Below are 19353 nucleotides of genomic sequence, written 5' to 3'. Positions count from 1 at the left end.
CAATGGTGCATCTGTTGAAGTTTTGTAACGGTCTTAGGAGACAAGCTGAATTTCTTCAGCCTCCCGAAGGTGGAAGAGGCGCTGTTGCACCTTCTTCACCACCACTGTCTGTGTGGACATCATTGACAATTTCAGGTTGTCAATGATGTGCACGCCGAGGAACTTGAAGCTTTTCACCCTCTCCACTGTGGCCACATCAATGTGGATGTGGGACGGCTCCCTCTGCTCTCTCCTGATAGCGTTTAGTGTATATTGAGGAAAAGACCCGTATACAGACCTCCTCCCTATAGGCTGTCTAGTCATTTTTGTTCATCAGGCCTACCACTGTCGTGTCGTCTGCAAACTTGATGATTGAGTTGACCACACAGTCATGGATGAACAGGGAGTACAGGAGGGGGCTGAGCACACACCCTTGTGGGGCCCCTGTGTTGAGGATCAGCATAGCTGAGGTGTTGTTGCCTACCTTCACCTTCGACCCGCCAGGACACATTTGCACCGGGCGGGATTCAGACCCAGGGCCCCAAGCTTAGATATGAGTTTGGAGGACACTATCTTTTTGAAGGCTGAGCTGTAGTCGATAGGTTTTCTTCTTGTCCAGATGGGATAGGGCAGTGGGCAGCAGTATGCAAATTGTAGTGGGACTAAGATGCCGGGTAAGGTGGAGGTGATGTGAGCCTCTCAAAGCACTTCATGATGACAGAAGTGAGAGCTTCTGGGCGGTAGTCATTTAGTTCAATTATCTTTATTTTCTTGGGTACAGGCACAATGGTTGAATATGTAAACATTTCAGTCAGCTGGTTCTGCACATGCTCCGAGGACGTGGCTAGAGATGCCGTCTGGACCGGCAGCCTTGCGAAGGGTTAACACACTTTAAACGACTTACTCACGTCATCCACGGAGAACGAGAGCTCACAGTCCTCGTGAGCGACGGTGGCCCTCATAGGTGGCACTGTGTTTTTTCCTCGAAGCGGGCGAAGAAGGTGTTTAACTTGTCCGGAAGCAAGGCGTCAGTTTCCGCAACTTGGCTGGTTTTCCCTTTATAATCCGTGACCGTCTCTAGTCCCCGCCACATACATCACGTGTCTGAGCAGTACTGAAATTTTGCCGTCTTCATCGCCTTATGGAGGGCATAACTGGACTGTTTCACCTCGTCCATGTTCCTAGTTACCTGGTTACCGTTCGGGCTTTCATTTTTGAGCGAATGTTGCCATCTATCTACAGTTTTTTCAGGTTTGTATAGGTTCTAATCATCGCAGTAGGAACAACATCCTCTATGCACTTTGCTGATGAAATCAATCATCGAGTCAGTGTATACGTCAATGTTATTCTGGTCGGGACTTCTTGATGAGTGAGTAGAGCAGGCGATAGCATTTAGCATTTTCATCAGATTTGCTTTTATTGAAGTCTGACAAGTCTGTCAGAGACATCTTGAGTTTTCAAATGACATAGTGTGAGATAGATAGTGAGATTGATTCCGAGTAGTGCTTCTCCCTCAGCTTTCTCTCTGTCTCTCTCTCTCTCTCTGTCTCACTCCGAGAGATTTCAATTTAAGAAATCTGTTCCAAAGTATTCCCACACATAATAGAGAAACAGGAAGTGATCATATACAAATGTAATCAAGGTTTGAATTTATTATGTTTTAGTCAAACGTATCTGATTAGACTTCTTGCGGTCAATTTGCAGTCTACAAATTATTTGTAATTATGTTCTGGCCTGCCCTGGCCTGTCTGCTCAAGAAAATAATCGTCCCGCGGCTAAATCTAGTTGATGATCTACTGTCTTCCTCTATGTTCATCCCAGTGATATCCATCTGCAGTCAAAAGTACAGTGGTTTGTGAAAGTATTCACCCCACTTGGCATTTTTCCTATTTTGTTGCCTTACAACCTGGAATTTAAATAGATTTTTTAGGGGGTTGTATCATTTGATTTACACAACAAACCTACCGTTTTGAAGATGTATTTTTTTTTATTGTGAAACAAACAAGAAATAAGACAAAAACACAGAAAAGTGTAGTGTGCATAACTATTCACCCCCCCCAAAGTCAATAATTGTAAAGCCACCTTTTGCACCAATTACAGCTGCAAGTCTCTTGGGGTATGTCTCTATAAGCTTGGCACATTTAGCCACTGGGTTTTTTGTCCATTCTTCAAGGCAAAACTGCTCCAGCTCCTTCAAGTTGGATGGGTTCCGCTGGTGTACAGCAATCTTTAAGTCATACCACAGATTCTCAATTGGATTGAGGTCTGGGCTTTGACTAGGCCATTCCAAGACATTTAAATGTTTCCCCTTAAACCACTCAAGTGTTGCTTTAGCAGTATGCTTAGGGTCATTGTCCTGCTGGAAGGTGAACCTCCGTCCCAGTCTCAAATCTCTGGAAGACTGAAACAGTTTTCCTTCAAGATGTGCACTGTATTTAGCACCTTCCATCATTCCTTCAATTCTAACCAGTTTCCCAGTCCCTGCCGATAAAAAACCTCCCCACAGCATGATGCTGCCACCACCATGCTTGACTGTGGGGATGAGAGGTGTTTGCGCCAGATACAGCGTTTTGCTTGATGGCCAAAAAGCTACATTTTAGTTTCATCTGACCAGAGTACCTTCTTCCATTTGTTTGTCTCCCACATGCCTTTTGGCGAACAAACGTGTTTGGTTATTTTTTTCTTTAAGCAGTTTTTTTTCTGGCCACTCTTCCGTAAAGCCCAGCTCAGTGGAGTGTACGATAGTCCAATCTCCGCTGTGGAGCTTTGCAGCTCCTTCAGGGTTATCTTTGGTCTCTTTGTTGTCTCTCTGATTAATGCCTTCCTTGCCTGGTCCGTGAGTTTTGGTGTGCGACCCTCTCCTGGAAGGTTTGTTGTGGTGCCATATTCTTTCCATCTTTAATAATGGATTTAATGGTGCTCCGTGGGATGTTCAAAGTTTCTGATATTTTTTTTATAACCCAACCCTGATCTGTAATTCTCCACAACTTTGTCCCTGACCTGTTTGGAGAGCTCCTTGGTCTTCATAGTGCCACTTGCTTGGTGGTGCCTGTGACACTTAGATTGCACACAGGTGGAATTTATTTAACTAATTATGTGACTTCTGAAGGTAATTGGTTGCACCAGATCTTATTTAGGGGCTTCATATCAAAGGGGGTGAATACATATGAACGCACCACTTTTCCGTGATGAATATTTTTACAAGGCACTGTACTCTCTCTCTCTCTCTCTCTCTCTCTCTCTCTCTCTCTCTCTCTCTCTCTCTCTCTCTCTCTCTCTCTCTCTCTCTCTCTCTCTCTCTCTCTCTCTCTCTCTCTGTCTCTCTCTTTCTCTCTCTTTCTCTCTCTCTGTCTCTCTCTCTCTCTCTCTCTCTCTCTCTCTTTCTCTCTCTCTCTCTGTCTCTTTCTCTCTCAATTCAATTTCAATTTAAGAGGCTTTATTACCATGGTAAACATATGTTTACATTGCCAAAGCAATTGAAATAGACAATAAACAAAAGTGAAATAAACAAAGAATTTACATTTAACATTACACTCACAAAAGTTCCAAAATAATAAAGACATTTCAAATGTCATATTATGTCTATATACAGTGTTGTAATGATGTGCAAATAGTTAAAGTACAAAAAAGGGAAAATAAATAAACATTAATATGGGTTGTACTGTATTTACAATGGTGTTTGTTCTTCACTGGTTGACCTTTTCTTGTGGCAACAGGTCACAAATAGTGCTGCTGTGATGGAACACTGTGGTATATCACCCAGTAGATATGGGAGTTTTTCAAAATTGTATTTGTTTTCGATTTCTTTGTGGGTCTGTGTTTGGACCTTGATAGTTTGTTGGTGATGTGGACAACAAGGAACTTAAAACTCTCAACCTGCTCCTCTACAGCCCCGTCGATGGGGGCTTGTTAGGCCCTCCTTTTCCTTTTCCTGTAGTCCACGATCAGCTCCTTTGTCTTGCTCACGTTGAGGGAGAGGTTGTTCTCCTGGCACCACACGGCCGGGTCTCTGACCTCCTCCCTATAGGCTGTCTCATCGTTGTCGGTGATCCATCCGCTGTTGTGTCTTCAGCAAACGTAATGATGGTGTTGGAGTCGTGCTTGGCCACGCTGTCGTGGGTGAACAGGAAGTCCAGGAGGGGACTGAGCATGAAGCCCTAAGTGTCACAGTGTGTCTCTAATACGGTCATACATTTCACAGGATGTTAGGAAGTGCAGCTCAGTTTCCACATCCTTTTGCACAGTGGGCAGTCAGAGTGGTCAGGTATTCTGACACTGTGTATTCTCTGTTTAGGGCGAAATAGCAATCCTCTCTAATATTTCTGAAAATTCTTTCCAATGTGTCAAGTAAATATCTTTTTATTTTCTCATGATTTGGTTCGGTCTAATTGTGTTTCTATCCTGGGGCTCTGTGGGGTCTGTTTGTGTTTGTGAACGGAGCCCCAGGACCATCTTGCTTAGGGGACTCTTCTCCAGGTTAATTTCTTTGTAGGTGATGGCTTTGTTATGGAAGGTTTGGGAACTCTCTCTCTCTCTCTAGCTGCTAGTGGGACAGAGCCCTGACCTCCCTCTCTCTCTCTCTCTCTCTCTCTCTCTGTCTGTCTGTCTCTCTGTCTCTGTCTCTCTCTGTCTCTGTCTCTGTGTCTCTGTGTCTCTGTGTCTCTCTCTCTGTCTGTCTGTCTGTCTGTCTCTCTGTCTCTGTCTCTCTCTGTCTCTGTCTCTGTGTCTCTGTGTCTTTGTGTCTCTGTGTCTTTGTGTCTCTGTGTCTCTGTGTCTCTCTCTCTGTCTCTCTCTCTCTCTCTAGCTGCTAGTGGGACAGAGCCCTGACCTCCCTCTCCCTCTCCCTCTCCCTCTCCCTCTCTCTCTCTCTCTCTCTCTCTCTCTCTCTCTCTCTCTCTCTCTCTCTCTCTCTCTCTCTCTCTCTCTCTCTCTCTCGCTGTGTCTCTGTGTCTCTGTGTGTCTGTCTCTGTCTCTGTCTCTGTCTCTGTCTCTGTCTCTGTGTCTCTGTCTCTGTCTCTGTCTCTGTCTCTGTCTCTCTCTCTCTCTCTGTCTCTGTCTCTGTCTCTCTCTCTCTCTCTGTCTCCCTCTCTCTCTCTCTCTCTGTCTCTGTCCTAAACTGTGTCCTATTCTTGCTTCGAGCAGGACATAATGTTGTTGCTGTCTCTACCCCCCCCCCCCTATCTCGCTACCTTTAAGTATATTTCTTGGCTCAGTTGTTTATTCCCCCACGGTGTTCTGCCATGTAAAATAAATGATATAAACAAATACATGTTTTCTTGTCAGATACACCAGATAGGTGCAGTGGAATGCGTTGTATTACAGGGTCAGCTATAGTAGTACGGCACCCCTGGAGCAAATTAGGGCCTTGTTCACAGGGAGACCGCCAGACAGAGAGGGAGTGAGGTGAGAGAGGAGACCGTTAGAGAGAGAGGGAGTGAGGTGAGAGAGGGACAGTGTTAGAGAGAGGGAGACCGTTAGAAAGAGAGGGAGTGAGGTGAGAGAGGGAGACCGTTAGAGAGAGAGGGAGTGAGGTGAGAGAGGGAGACCGTTAGAGAGAGAGGGAGTGAGGTGAGAGAGGGAGAGCGTTAGAGAGAGAGGGAGTGAGGTGAGAGAGGGAGAGCGTTAGAGAGAGAGGGAGACCATTAGAGAGAGAGGCAGACCGTTAGAGAGAGAGGGATACCGTTAGAGAGAGAGGGAGACAGCCAGAGAGAGAGGAAGTGAGGTGAGACAGGGAGAGAGCCAGAGAGAGAGGAAGTGAGGTGAGACAGGGAGACAGCCAGAGAGAGAGGAGGTGAGGTGAGACAGGGAGACAACCAGAGAGAGCAGAAGTGAGGTGAGACAGGGAGACAGCCAGAGAGAGAGGAAGTGAGGTGAGACAGGGAGACAGCCAGAGAGAGAGAGGAAGTGAGGTGAGACAGGGAGACAGCCAGAGAGAGAGGAAGTGAGGTGAGACAGGGAGACAGCCAGAGAGAGAGGAAGTGAGGTGAGACAGGGAGACAGCCAGAGAGAGAGGAAGTGAGGTGAGACAGGGAGCCAGCCAGAGAGAGGAAGTTTTTTTATTTCACCTTTATTTAACCAGGTAGGCAAGCTGAGAACAAGTTCTCATTTACAATTGCGACCTGGCCAAGATAAAGCAAAGCAGTTCGACACATACAACAACACAGAGTTACACATGGAGTAAAACAAACATACAGTCAATAATACAGTAGAAAAATAAGTCTATATACAATGTGAGCAAATGAGGTGAGATAAGGGAGGTAAAGGCAAAAAAAGGCCATGGTGGCGAAGTAAATACAATATAGCAAGTAAAACACTGGAATGGTAGATTTGCAGTGGAAGAATGTGCAAAGTAGAGATAGAAATAATTGGGTAAAAAGGAGAAAAATAAATAAATAAATAAATAAATACAGTAGGGGGAGAGGTAGTTGTTTGGTCTAAATTATAGATGGGCTATGTACAGGTGCAGTAATCTGTGAGCTGCTCTGACAGCTGGTGCTTAAAGCTAGTCAGGGAGATAAGTGTTTCCAGTTTCAGAGATTTTTGTAGTTCACTCCAGTCATTGGCAGCAGAGAACTGGAAGGAGAGGCGGCCAAAGGAATAATTGGTTTTGGGGGTGACCAGAGTGATATACCTGCTGGAGCGCGTGCTACAGGTGGGTGCTGCTATGGTGACCAGCGAGCTGAGATAAGGGGGGACTTTACCGAGCAGGGTCTTGCAGATGACCTGGAGCCAGTATATGGGGCTTGTGTGACAAAACGGATGGCACTGTGATAGACTGCATCCAATTTATTGGAGGGTATTGGAGGCTATTTTGTAAATGACATCGCCGAAGTCGAGGATCGGTAGGATGGTCAGTTTTACAAGGGTATGTTTGGCAGCATGAGTGAAGGATGCTTTGTTGCGAAATAGGAAGCCAATTCTAGATTTAACTTTGGATTGGATCCTTAATGTGAGTCTGGAAGGAGAGTTTACAGTCTAACCAGTCACCTAGGTATCTGTAGTTGTCTACATATTCTAAGTCAGAACCGTCCAGAGTAGTGATGCTGGACGGGCGGGCAGGTGCAGGCAGCGATCGGTTGAAGATCGTACATTTAGTTTTGCTTGTATTTAAAAGCAATTGGAGGCCAAGGAAGGAGAGTTGTATGGCTTTGAAGCTCGTCTGGAGGTTAGTTAACACAGTGTCCAAAGAAGGGCCAGAAGTATACAGAATGGTGTCGTCTGCGTAGAGGTGGATCAGAGACTCAACAGCAGCAAGAGCGACATCATTGATGTATACAGAGAAAAGAGTCGGCCTGAGAATTGAACCCTGTGGCACCCCCATAGAGACTGCCAGAGGCCCGGACAACAGGCCCTCCGATTTGACACACTGAACTCTATCAGAGAAGTAGTTGGTGAACCAGGCGAGGCAATCATTTGAGAAACCAAGGCTATCGAGTCTGCCGATGAGGATGTGGTGATTGACAGAGTCAAAAGCCTTGGCCAGGTCAATGAATACGGCTGCACAGTATTGTTTCTTATCGATGGCGGTTAGGCTTTCGTTTAGGACCTTGAGCGTGGCTGAGGTGTACCCATGACCAGCTCTGAAACCAGATTGCATAGCGGAGTAGGTATGGTGGGATTCGAAATGGTCGGTAATCTGTTTGTTGACATGGCTTTTCGAAGACCTTAGAAAGGCAGGGTAGGATAGATATAGGTCTGTAGCAGTTTGGGTCAAGAGTGTTCCCCCTTTGAAGAGGGGGATGACCGCAGCTGCTTTCCAATCTTTGGGAATCTCAGACGACACGAAAGAGAGGTTGAACAGGCTAGTAATAGGGATTGCAACAATTTCTACTTATCATTTTTTAGAAAGAAAGGGTCCAGAATGTCTAGCCCAGCTGATTTGTAGGGGTCCAGATTTTGCAGCTCTTTCAGAACATCAGCTGTCTGGATTTGGGAGAAGGAGAAATGGGGAAGGCTTGGGTGAGTTGTTGTGGGGGGTGCAGTGCTGTTGACCGGGGTAGGAGTAGCCAGGTGGAAAGCATGGCCAGCCGTAGAAAAATGCTTATTGAAATTCTCAATTATAGTGGATTTATCGGTGGTGACAGTGTTTCCTATCCTCAGTGCAGTGGGCAGCTGGGAGGAGGTGCTCTTATTCTCCATGGACTTTACAGTGTCCCAGAACTTTTTTAAGTTTGTGTTGCAGGAAGCAAATTTCTGCTTGAAAAAGCTAGCCTTGGTTTTTCTAACTGCCTGTGTATATTGGTTTCTAGCTTCCCTCAAAAGTTGCATATCACGGGGGCTGTTCGATGCTAATGCAGAGCGCCATAGGATGTTTTTGTGTTGGTTAAGGACATTCAGGTCTGGAGAGAACCAAGGGCTATATCTGTTCCTGGTTCTAAATTTCTTGAGTGGGGCATGCTTATTTAAGATGGTGAGGAAGGCATTTAAAAAAAAATAACAACCAGTAAGTAAGGTGAGAGAAGGCGACTGCCAGAAAGAGAGGAAGTGAGGTGAGGCAGGGAGACAGCCAGAGAGAGAGGAAGTGAGGTGAGACAGGGAGACAGCCAGAGAGAGAGGAAGTGAGGTGAGACAGGGAGACAGCCAGAGAGAGAGGAAGTGAGGTGAGGCAGGGAGACAGCCAGAGAGAGAGGAAGTGAGGTGAGACAGGGAGACAGTCAGAGAGAGAGGAAGTGAGGTGAGACAGGGAGACAGCCAGAGAGAGAGGAAGTGAGGTGAGACAGGGAGACAGCCAGAGAGAGAGGAAGTGAGGTGAGGCAGGGAGACAGCCAGAGAGAGAGGAAGTGAGGTGAGACAGGGAGACAGTCAGAGAGAGAGGAAGTGAGGTGAGACAGGGAGACAGCCAGAGAGAGAGGAAGTGAGGTGAGGCAGGGAGACAGCCAGAGAGAGAGGAAGTGAGGTGAGGCAGGGAGACAGCCAGAGAGAGAGGAAGTGAGGTGAGACAGGGAGACAGCCAGAGAGAGAGGAAGTGAGGTGAGACAGGGAGACAGCCAGAGAGAGAGGAAGTGAGGTGAGACAGGGAGACAGCCAGAGAGAGAGGGAGTGAGGTGAGACAGGGAGACAGCCAGAGAGAGAGGAAGTGAGGTGAGTTGTATCTGGAGATGATCCAGCATGACACCTCTCCTCCTCTCACAAGTGGTATAGTGAAAAGGATGTAATTGATAATCACAGTAGGATGCATTTCACAGTCCCTGCATGTGTATCCTTCCACCGCCCTGGCACAGCCACAGTTTGAGTCAAATCCTTCCCCAACCCTGTAACACAACATCCAACAGTCACCTTGCTGTTTACCGGTTTACTTACCAGATCAAATGACAAGATCCACAGTTTCAAAAATCACAGAGGTTTTCGTGATGGATTTGTAAGTGTTTATATTATATTATCAGACAAACATTGAATTACTAACAGTGTTTGTCTGTGGATGATGTTATAAATGAGTTTCTCTGTGGATGGTGTTATAAATGAGTTTCTCTGTGGATGAAGTTATAAATGAGTTTCTCTGTGGATGGTGTTATAAATGAGTTTCTCTGTGGATGAAGTTATAAATGAGTTTCTCTGTGGATGATGTTATAAATGAGTTTCTCTGTGGATGAAGTTATAAATGAGTTTCTCTGTGGATGATGTTATAAATGAGTTTCTCTGTGGATGATGTTATAAATGAGTTTCTCTGTGGATGGTGTTTTAACAGTGTTTCTGGGTGGATGGTGTTTTAACAGTGTTTCTCTGTGGATGGTGTTTTAACAGTGTTTGTCTGTGGATGGTGTTTTAACAGTGTTTCTCTGTGGATGGTGTTTTAACAGTGTTTGTCTGTGGATGGTGTTTTAACAGTGTTTCTCTGTGGATGGTGTTTTAACAGAGTTTCTCTGTGGATGGTGTTTTAACAGTGTTTCTCTGTGGATGGTGTTTTAACAGAGTTTCTCTGTGGATGGTGTTTTAACAGAGTTTCTCTGTAGATGGTGTTTTAACAGTGTTTCTCTGTGGATGGTATTTTAACAGAGTTTCTCTGTGGATGGTGTTTTAACAGAGTTTCTCTGTGGATGCTGTTTTAACCTCTAATTCCACCCAAACCCGGATCCGGGAGCACCCCCATCAGTAAAAAAGCTGACTAGCATAGCCTAGCATAGCGTCACAAGTAAATACTAGCATCTAAATATCATTAAATCACAAGTCTAAGACACCAGATGAAAGATACACATCTTGTGAATCCAGCCATCATTTCTGATTTTTAAAATGTTTTACAGGGAAGACACAATATGTAAATCTATTAGCTAACCACGTTAGCAAAAGACACCACTTTTTTACTCCACCATTTTTTTACTCCATCAGTAGCTATCACAAATTCAACCAAATAAAGATATAAATAGCCACTAACCAAGAAACAACTTCATCAGATGACAGTCTGATAACATATTTATTGTATAGCATATGTTTTGTTAGAAAAATGTGCATATTTCAGGTATAAATCATAGTTTACCATTGCAGCCACCATCACAACTCTCACCAAAGCGACTAGAATAACTACAGAGAGCAACGTGAAATACCTAAATACTCATCATAAAACATTTTTGAAAAATACACAGCGTACAGCAAATGAAAGACACAGATCTTGTGAATCCAGCCAATATTTCAGATTTTGTGTTTTACAGCGAAAACACAATATAGCATTATATTAGCTTACCACAATAGCCAGAAACACAACAGCATTGATTCAAGCCAAAAATAGCGATAACGTATAACCCAGCAAAATATATAAATTTTTTCACTGACCTGCTCAGAATTCTTCAGATGACAGTCCTATAACATCATATTACACAATGCATATAGAGTTTGTTCGAAAATGTGCATATTTAGCGGCACAAATCGTGGTTATACAATGAGAAAAGTAGCCAAGCTGCAAAGAAAATGTCAGGAGAAATCTTGGGAAAGGCACCTATTCTAATCGATAAGTAATCATAAACTTGACTAAAAAATACAGATTGGACAGCAAATGAAAGATAAATTAGTTCTTAATGCAACCGCTATGTTAGATTTTTAAAATTAACGTTACTGCGCAATACAGCGTGCGCTAAAGCGAGACCGCACCGAAATTCATGGCGGAATTATTATTTGACATTTGTCAACATAAATACGAATTAACAGCATAAAGACTGCTTACTATTTGCTGAGCATCCATCAGAATCTTGGGCAAGGTGTCCTTTCTACAGAACAATCGTCTTTTGGTTGAAAGATGTCCTCTTCTCCTGTAGAAATAGCAGCTAACGCTAGCTATGTGCCGGAAAGGTGTCCAACTCCTGATAGCGCGTCACAAAGAAATCCCAGAAAATCGCAATAAACTGATATAAACTGCTATAAGTCGGTTTAAATTAACTACCTTATGATGTCTTTAACACCTATAACGAATAAAAACATGACCGGAGATATAGAACTGCTAAAACGAAAGCTTTTCAGGACGCCATTGTGATGTCCCTCTTGCGCCAGGCGCCCCGTTGAAAAGAACGGTACTTCCGTTCCATGAGCTTTTATAGCGCCCCAGATGGTGCAATCCACTCCATTCAAATTCTCACCGCTTACTGACATCTAGAGGAAGGCGTATGCAGTGCATGTAGCCCCATAGCTTACATGGGGACTTATAAACTGACCCTAGAACAGGGACCTCGATTTCAGAAATCTCACTTCCTGACAGGAAATGTGCTGCAGAATGAGTTCTGTTTCACTCAGAGAAATAATTCAAACGGTTTTAGAAACTAGAGAGTGTTTTCTATCTAATAGTAATAATAATATGCATATTGTACGAGCAAGAATTGAGTACGAGGCAGTTTAATTTGGGAACGAAATTATTACAAAGTGCAAATAGCACCCCCTATTGCCAAGAGGTTTTAACAGTGTTTCTCTGTGGATGGTGTTTTAACAGTGTTTCTCTGTGGATGGTATTTTAACAGAGTTTCTCTGTGGATGGTGTTTTAACACTGTTTCTCTGTGGATGGTGTTTTAACAGTGTTTCTCTGTGGATGGTGTTTTAACAGTGTTTCTCTGTGGATGGTGTTTTAACAGTGTTTGTCTGTGGATGGTGTTTTAACAGTGTTTCTCTGTGGATGGTGTTTTAACAGAGTTTCTCTGTGGATGGTGTTTTAACAGTGTTTCTCTGTGGATGGTATTTTAACAGAGTTTCTCTGTGGATGGTGTTTTAACAGAGTTTCTCTGTGGATGGTGTTTTAACACTGTTTCTCTGTGGATGGTGTTTTAACAGTGTTTGTCTGTGGATGGTGTTTTAACAGTGTTTCTCTGTGGATGGTGTTTTAACAGTGTTTCTCTGTGGATGGTGTTTTACCAGTGTTTGTCTGTGGATGGTGTTTTAACAGTGTTTCTCTGTGGATGGTGTTTTAACAGAGTTTCTCTGTGGATGGTGTTTTACCAGAGTTTCTCTGGTTTTCCTGTGCACTGTAGAAGAAACAGTCACGGATGCTCTGGATTTATCCCAAATGGCACCCTATTCCCTAAATCAAGTTGTTCAGTTGTTTTGTCCAGTACCCTATGAGCCTTGGTCAATAGTAGTACGCTATGTAGTGTATCGGATGTCAGTCGGGACGAATCCCCTGTCATAGCAGCTCCCTTCCTGGTGCTGCCATGACAGAACAGTAGACATCAACAAAACAGAGGTGACAACACACACACACACACACGCACGCACGCACGCACGCACGCACGCACGCACGCACGCACGCACGCACGCACGCACGCACGCACGCACGCACGCACGCACGCACGCACGCACACACACACACACACAGATTTACAAAACCGAGACGACTACAGAGTGAAATGAACTACCTGGTGAGTCAGCGAGCGCAGGGCCAGCGGGGCAGAAACATGAACATTTTACGCTCAACAGTCGTCCTTTCTTATCCTCCACCCGCCCCGCCCCACCCGCCCCACCCGGCCCACCCATCTCACCCGCTCCACCCGCCCCACCCATCTCACCCGCTCCACCCGCCCCACCCGGCCCACCCATCTCACCTGCTCCACCCGCCCCACCCGCCCCACCCATCTCACCCGCTCCACCCGCACCACCCATCTCACCCACCCGCACCACCCATCTCACCCACCCTCCCCACCCGCCCCACCCATCTCACCCGCCCCACCAGCCCCACCCATCTCACCCGCCCCACCCATCTCACCCGCACCACCCGCCCCACCCGCCCCACCCGCACCACCCATCTCACCCGCCCCACCCGCCCCACCTGCACCACCCATCTCACCCGCCCCACCCGCACCACCTGCACCACCCATCTCACCCGCTCCACCCGCCCCAACTGCACCACCCATCTCACCCGCCCCACCCGCCCCACCCATCTCACCCGCCCCACCCATCTCACCTGCCCCCCTCGCCCCACCCGCCCCACCCATCTCACCCGCCCCACCCGCCCCACCTGCCCCACCCATCTCACCCGCCCCACCCATCTCACCCGCCCCACCCATCTCACCCGCCCCACCCGCCTCACCCATCTCACCCGCCCCACCCACCCCACCTGCACCACCTACTCCAATTAACTCTAATTCTTGAACTGCATTATTGGTTAAGGGCTTGTAAGTAAGCATTTCTCGGTACGGGCATCACACCTGTTGTACTCGGCGCATGTGACAAATAAAATAATATATACAGTATGTAAGTTATATATCGATAACAGTCCCTTATTAATCATTACCTCATATCTGTCTCATTCTGAACATCAACAGACTTCTTGAATATGCACAAACCCAAGTCTTACTGATCATTCCGAACCACACACTTTGATTTGATTATTTATTTACTAACAAACTAAATGATAACACAGGACACACACACAGAAGGTATAGGTTATTGATTAGAAACTTAATACGATGACAACTGGTCCCTAGCAGAATAACACAATATGACTCGTTACAATAGATGGAGAGTTAAAGAGAGAGAGAGAGAGAGGTGTCATAAAACCCCACACCAATCCCTCCTCCCCTCTGCGGTTGAAAAGGGCTCTGTAGACGCTGATCCATTGTAACATGTTCTTTGGATCCCCACAGGAGAGTCATGACACGTGTGAGAGACGCAGACCTTTAAGTCTGAAGACTCATCTGTTGAGTGTAGTCTGGCCAAGTGGTGTGAAGGTGAACGGAAAGGCACTGGAGCAACGAACTGCCCTTGCTGTCTCTGCCTGGCCGGTTCCCCTCTCTCCACTGGGATTCTCTGCCTCTAACCCTATTACAGGGGCTGAGTCACTGGCTTACTAGTGTTCTTCCATGCCGTCCCTAGGAGGGGTATGTCACTTGAGTGAGTTGAGTCACTGACGTGATCTTCCTGTCCAGTTTGTCGTCCCCTCGGGCTCCTGATGTGGAGGACATCTACAGGGCTATACTCGGCCTTGTCTCAGGGTTGTAGGTTGGTGGTCTGTACTCGGCCTTGTCTCAGGGTTGTAGGTTGGTGGTCTGTTGATATCCCTCTGGTGGTGTGGGGGCTGTGCTTTGGCACAGTGGGTGGGGTTATATCCTGCCTGGTTGGGTCTGTCCGGGGGTTATTGTCAAACGGGGCCTCCCGACCTCCCCTGTCTCACCCTCCATTATCTATGCTACAATAGTCTATGTGCCGGGTGGCTAGGGTCAGTCTGTTATATCTGGTTATATTCTCCTGTCTTATCCAGTGTCCTGTGCACATTTAAGTATGCTCCCTCTAATTCTCTCTCTCTCTCCCTCTCTCCCTCCCCTCCCGGAGGACCTGATCCCCGGATGTGTTACCTTGTCCCAGACCTGCTGTTTTGAACTCTGAATGCCCGGCTATGTAAAGCCAAGTGACTCCTAATGTACTGACCTGTTACACCCTCTACAACCACTGTGAATATTATTTGACCCTGCTGATCATCTTTGAACGTTTGAACATCTTGTAGAACAATCTGTCATTAATGGCCATGTACTCTTATAATCTCCACCCGGCACAGCCAGAAGGGGACTGGCCATACCTCAGAGCCTGGTTCCTCTCTAGGATTCTTCCTAGGTTCCTGCCTTTCTAGGGAGTTTTTCCTAGCCACCGTACATCTGCATTGCTTGCTGTTTGGGGTTTTGGGCTGGGTTTCTGTATAACACTTTGTGACATCTGATGATGTAAAAAGGGCTTTATAAATACTATTGATTGATTGATCATTAAAACTTCTTGTCAATAGGGGGGCGTGTTTTCACTTTGGAAAAAATCGTGCCCAAATTAAACGGCCTCGGCTCTAGATCATACAATATGCATATTATTATTACTATTGGATAGAAAACACTCAGAAGTTTCTAAAACTGTTTGAATTATATCTGTGAGTAAAACAGAACTCATTTGGCAGCAAACTTCCATACAGGAAGTGAAAAATCTGAAAACGAGGCTCTGTTTCAGGGCCTGCCTATTCAACTGGCTTTTATTTATCGATATGTATGCACTTCATACGCCTTCCACTAGATGTCAACAGGCAGTGGAAGGTTGAATGGGGTGTCTAGCTTGATCTGAGGCCGAATAAGAGCTTTTGGAGTGGCAGGTCCGGTATTTTGTTTGTTGTCGACGGCGCGCGGGGGACCTCGACATTGTCTTCTGAAGAGCGTTCGGTATACACGGCGAATTGCTCCGGCTCTGATTTTATTTGATACATATGAGAAAAACATCATAAAGTAGGATTTTTCAACCGAGTTGTATCAGTTTATTCAACGTTTATTGGGACTTTTGGAATTTTCCGTTCTTTGCGCCAAGAGTTGATGGGCATGTTCGCGCCACATGGCTAGCCAAGGTTGCTAATTCGACAGAAGAAATGGACATTCTAAAACCAAACAACGATTTATTCTGGACCAAGGACTCCTTGCACAACATTCTGATGGAAGCTCAGCAAAAGTAAGACACAATTTATGATGTTATTTCGTATTTCTGTGGAATATGTTCACTCCAACAGGGCGGAGAATATATGAGCGCTGTCTCACAATAATGCATTTTGTATGTTGTAGTAAAGTTATTTTTAAAAATCTAACACAGCGGTTGCATTAAGAACCAGTGTATCTTTCATTTGCTGTACAACATGTATTTTTTTGTAAAGTTTATGATGAGTTCTTTGATTAGATTAGGTGATTGTCCAAAATATCTCCGGAGATTTTGGTGAATTGTTGCTACATATTCACAATGTATAACCACGATTTGCAGGTCTAAATATGCACATTTTCGAACAAAACATAAATGTATTGTATAACATGATGTTATAAGACTGTCATCTGATGAAGTTGTTCAAGGTTAGTGATTAATTTTATCTCTATTTGTGGGTTTTGTGAAGGCTACCTATGCGGTGGAAACATGGTGAAAATATGCCGTTGTGTGTTTGGCTATTGTGGTTAGCTAATATAAATACATATTGTGTTTTCGCTGTAAAACATTTTAAAAATCGGAAATGATGGCTGGATTCACAAGATGTTTATCTTTCATTTGCTGTATTGGACTTGTGATTTCATGAAATTATATTATATGATATCCCTGTCCCGTTAGGCTAGGCTATGCTAGTCAGCTTTTTTGATGAGGATGCTCCCGGATCCGGGATGGGTATGAAGTAAAGATAACTCCTTAACAGTCTCTGTATCATTCCCATTGCTCACCTCCAATATCAGCCCGACTGGCTCAGGTTCCTTCTTAGGGTCCTCACGGGTAGCACGGGAAGTTGACGCAGATCTCCTATCTGGACTCGCCACACTCCCCATGAGCCCCTCCCCAAGAATTTTTTTGCGTTTCCTCGAGGGCTTCCTACCGCGCCTTCGTGCTCCTTTCTCCAGCTCCATAATCCTGTAACCCTCCTCGCACTGCTCCAGCGAATCCCAGGCAGGCTCCGGCACTTTCTCTGGATCGCACGCCCACCTGTCTATCTCTTCCCAGGTTGTTCTCCACTCATCCTTTTCCCGGGTCCATTCCTCCACTAAGCGCTGTTCCATCCTTTCACGCTGCTTGGTCCTGGTTTGGTGGGTAATTCTGTAACGATCGTCTTGACTTTGAAGAGAGGACCAAAACGCAGCGTGTGAGAAATACATTCTTCTTTTATTTGAGAAGAGCAACGAACGAAACAAAACAACAAACTGACGACCGTGAAGCTATATAAACAGAAATAGTGCTGACACTGACCAATACACACTAACATAGACAATTACCCACCACCAGCTAAAGCCTATGGCTGCCTTAAATATGGCTCCCAATCAGAGACAACAATAACCAGCTGTCTCTAATTGAGAACCAATTCAGGCAACCATAGACTTTCCTAGACACCTACACTGAACACTAAACCATCTACTCTACTTAACCCCCTAAACCAAACAACACCCTAGACAATACAAAAACACATACTTCACCATGTCACACCCTGACCTAACTAAAATAATAATGAAAACAAAGATAACTAAGGCCAGGGTGTGACACAGGTAGCTAACCAACCAGGTTCAATGTTAGCTAGCTAACACTAGGCTATAACGAGTCAAGTAAATGGCTCTTTCTGTCAAAATTAGAAACATGTAATATCTGATAATATAGCTAGCCAGACTATCTTACTCGTAATACGTTACATCATTCATGGTTGGACTCGTCTCCTGTCGGATGCCATGGTTGCCTTTAGTTTGAAGATGTAATCCAGGAAACTATCATCTCTTTGAAATCTCTTTGAAATCCACTGATTTCATAACTCAGTCCTCCAGAAAGTGGAGAGCAGCACTTATGCTGATTTAATACCCGATACATGAAAAAAAAAAAAGCTGTGTTAGACAGGATTACCTAGACATATTGATCAGCTCATATAGACAGAAGCATACTATGTGGCAGACCAATCCAAACTCATCTCTTGGCATATCCAGCCCACTCATTATCTCAGCCAATCATGATTAGAGGGTTGCTGTCTTTTTTTCTGTGGCTAAACCAACTAGGCTCGTAATTTAACAATTTTATTCGTATTTACAGATGGCATACAAGTTTGTTATTAAGGCACACGAAAGTTCACATTTTCGTGAAGGCATTTCTGCCAAAAATGCTGATTTAAAAAAAGTTTACTTTCAAACGGTTCTCCTGTCAAATAGTGACCTGCGACATACGCCTAGTTTCCTAAAACGGGTCACATTTTGTCCAATGGCCACAGGGAACAAATGCATTTCACCTTGCACTTTTAAAGAAATATTTCACCTTTAAAGAACAGGCTGAAAACAAGCTGTGGAAAGCAGTGAGAAAACACAGTCTAACAAACCTCAAGGCTCTTGGTAGGTTAGGAGACTGTCCAACTGTTGGCACCTCTAGATATGTATGGGACAAAGAAGAGTGGGGAGTATGGGGCAATGCTGTGGGTTCCTGATCCATCTCTTCACAGTGTTAACCTTCTCTAATAACATTCAGTTGCTTTTGTTCCCATGTTCCATCCTCAATGTTTGAACCTGTGGCATTTTATATTGTTTGTTCAATGTTAGAAGATATGAGTGTTAACTTTTACCTCTCCTCATTAAAGAAAAGAGAAACTTGCACACTGCTCTTGCTAATATCACTGCTTAGCTACAGATACTATAAAGAACACTGTCAAGGTTAACTACAGATACTATAAAGAACACTGTCAAGGTTAACTACAGATACTATAAAGAACACTGTCAAGGTTAGCTACAGATACTATATGGGACACTGTCAGGGTTAACTACAGATACTATACAGGACACTGTCAGGGTTAACTACAGATACTATACAGGACACTGTCAGGGTTAACTACAGATACTATAAAGAACACTGTCAAGGTTAACTACAGATACTATATCGACACTGTCAGGGTTAGCTACAGATACTATACAGGACACTGTCAGGGTTAACTACAGATACTATTCGGGACACTGTCAGGGTTAACTACAGATACTATACGGGACACTGTCATTGTTAAATACAGATACTATATGGGACACTGTCAGGGTTAGCTACAGATACTATACAGGACACTGTCAAGGTTAACTACAGATACTATACGGGACACTGTCAGGGTTAACTACAGATACTATACAGGACACTGTCAAGGTTAACTACAGATACTATAAGGGACACTGTCAGGGTTAACTACAGATACTATACGGGACACTGTCAGGGTTAACTACAGATACTATACGGGACACTGTCAAGGTTAACTACAGATACTATACAGGACACTGTCAAGGTTAACTACAGATACTATACCCTGCTATATTGAACGTTCTCATGGTTAACCACGGATACTGTACCCTGCTATATCGGAAATTGTCACGGCTGCTTATCCGTCTTGACACAACAGTTCTAGCAACAGCCTTCTTTCTGACGGAGATATGGTCCGGCTCATTGGGATTCCACCCCATGTCAGCTGTGAAAGA

At 44.8% G+C, this 19353-nt stretch overlaps 1 protein-coding gene across 1 annotated transcript; it reads left to right on the top strand.

The window, feature by feature from the left end:
- The first annotated feature begins 12795 nt into the window (after positions 1 to 12795).
- LOC120037757 (extensin-like) lies at positions 12796 to 13524 on the top strand. The gene has a single exon (XM_038983721.1). It carries the CDS (start codon positions 12796 to 12798, stop codon positions 13522 to 13524), a length of 729 nt encoding a protein of 242 aa, XP_038839649.1.
- Positions 13525 to 19353: the final 5829 nt, after the last annotated feature.

Source organism: Salvelinus namaycush, unplaced genomic scaffold (assembly GCF_016432855.1).
Source record: "Salvelinus namaycush isolate Seneca unplaced genomic scaffold, SaNama_1.0 Scaffold185, whole genome shotgun sequence".
NCBI lineage: Eukaryota > Metazoa > Chordata > Actinopteri > Salmoniformes > Salmonidae > Salvelinus > Salvelinus namaycush.
This window is presented reverse-complemented; position numbering and strand designations above follow the sequence as displayed.

Bases quoted from the DNA above. Each gene is read 5' to 3' on its own strand.
- LOC120037757 (XM_038983721.1), top strand. From the start codon at position 12,796: ATGAACTACCTGGTGAGTCAGCGAGCGCAGGGCCAGCGGGGCAGAAAC.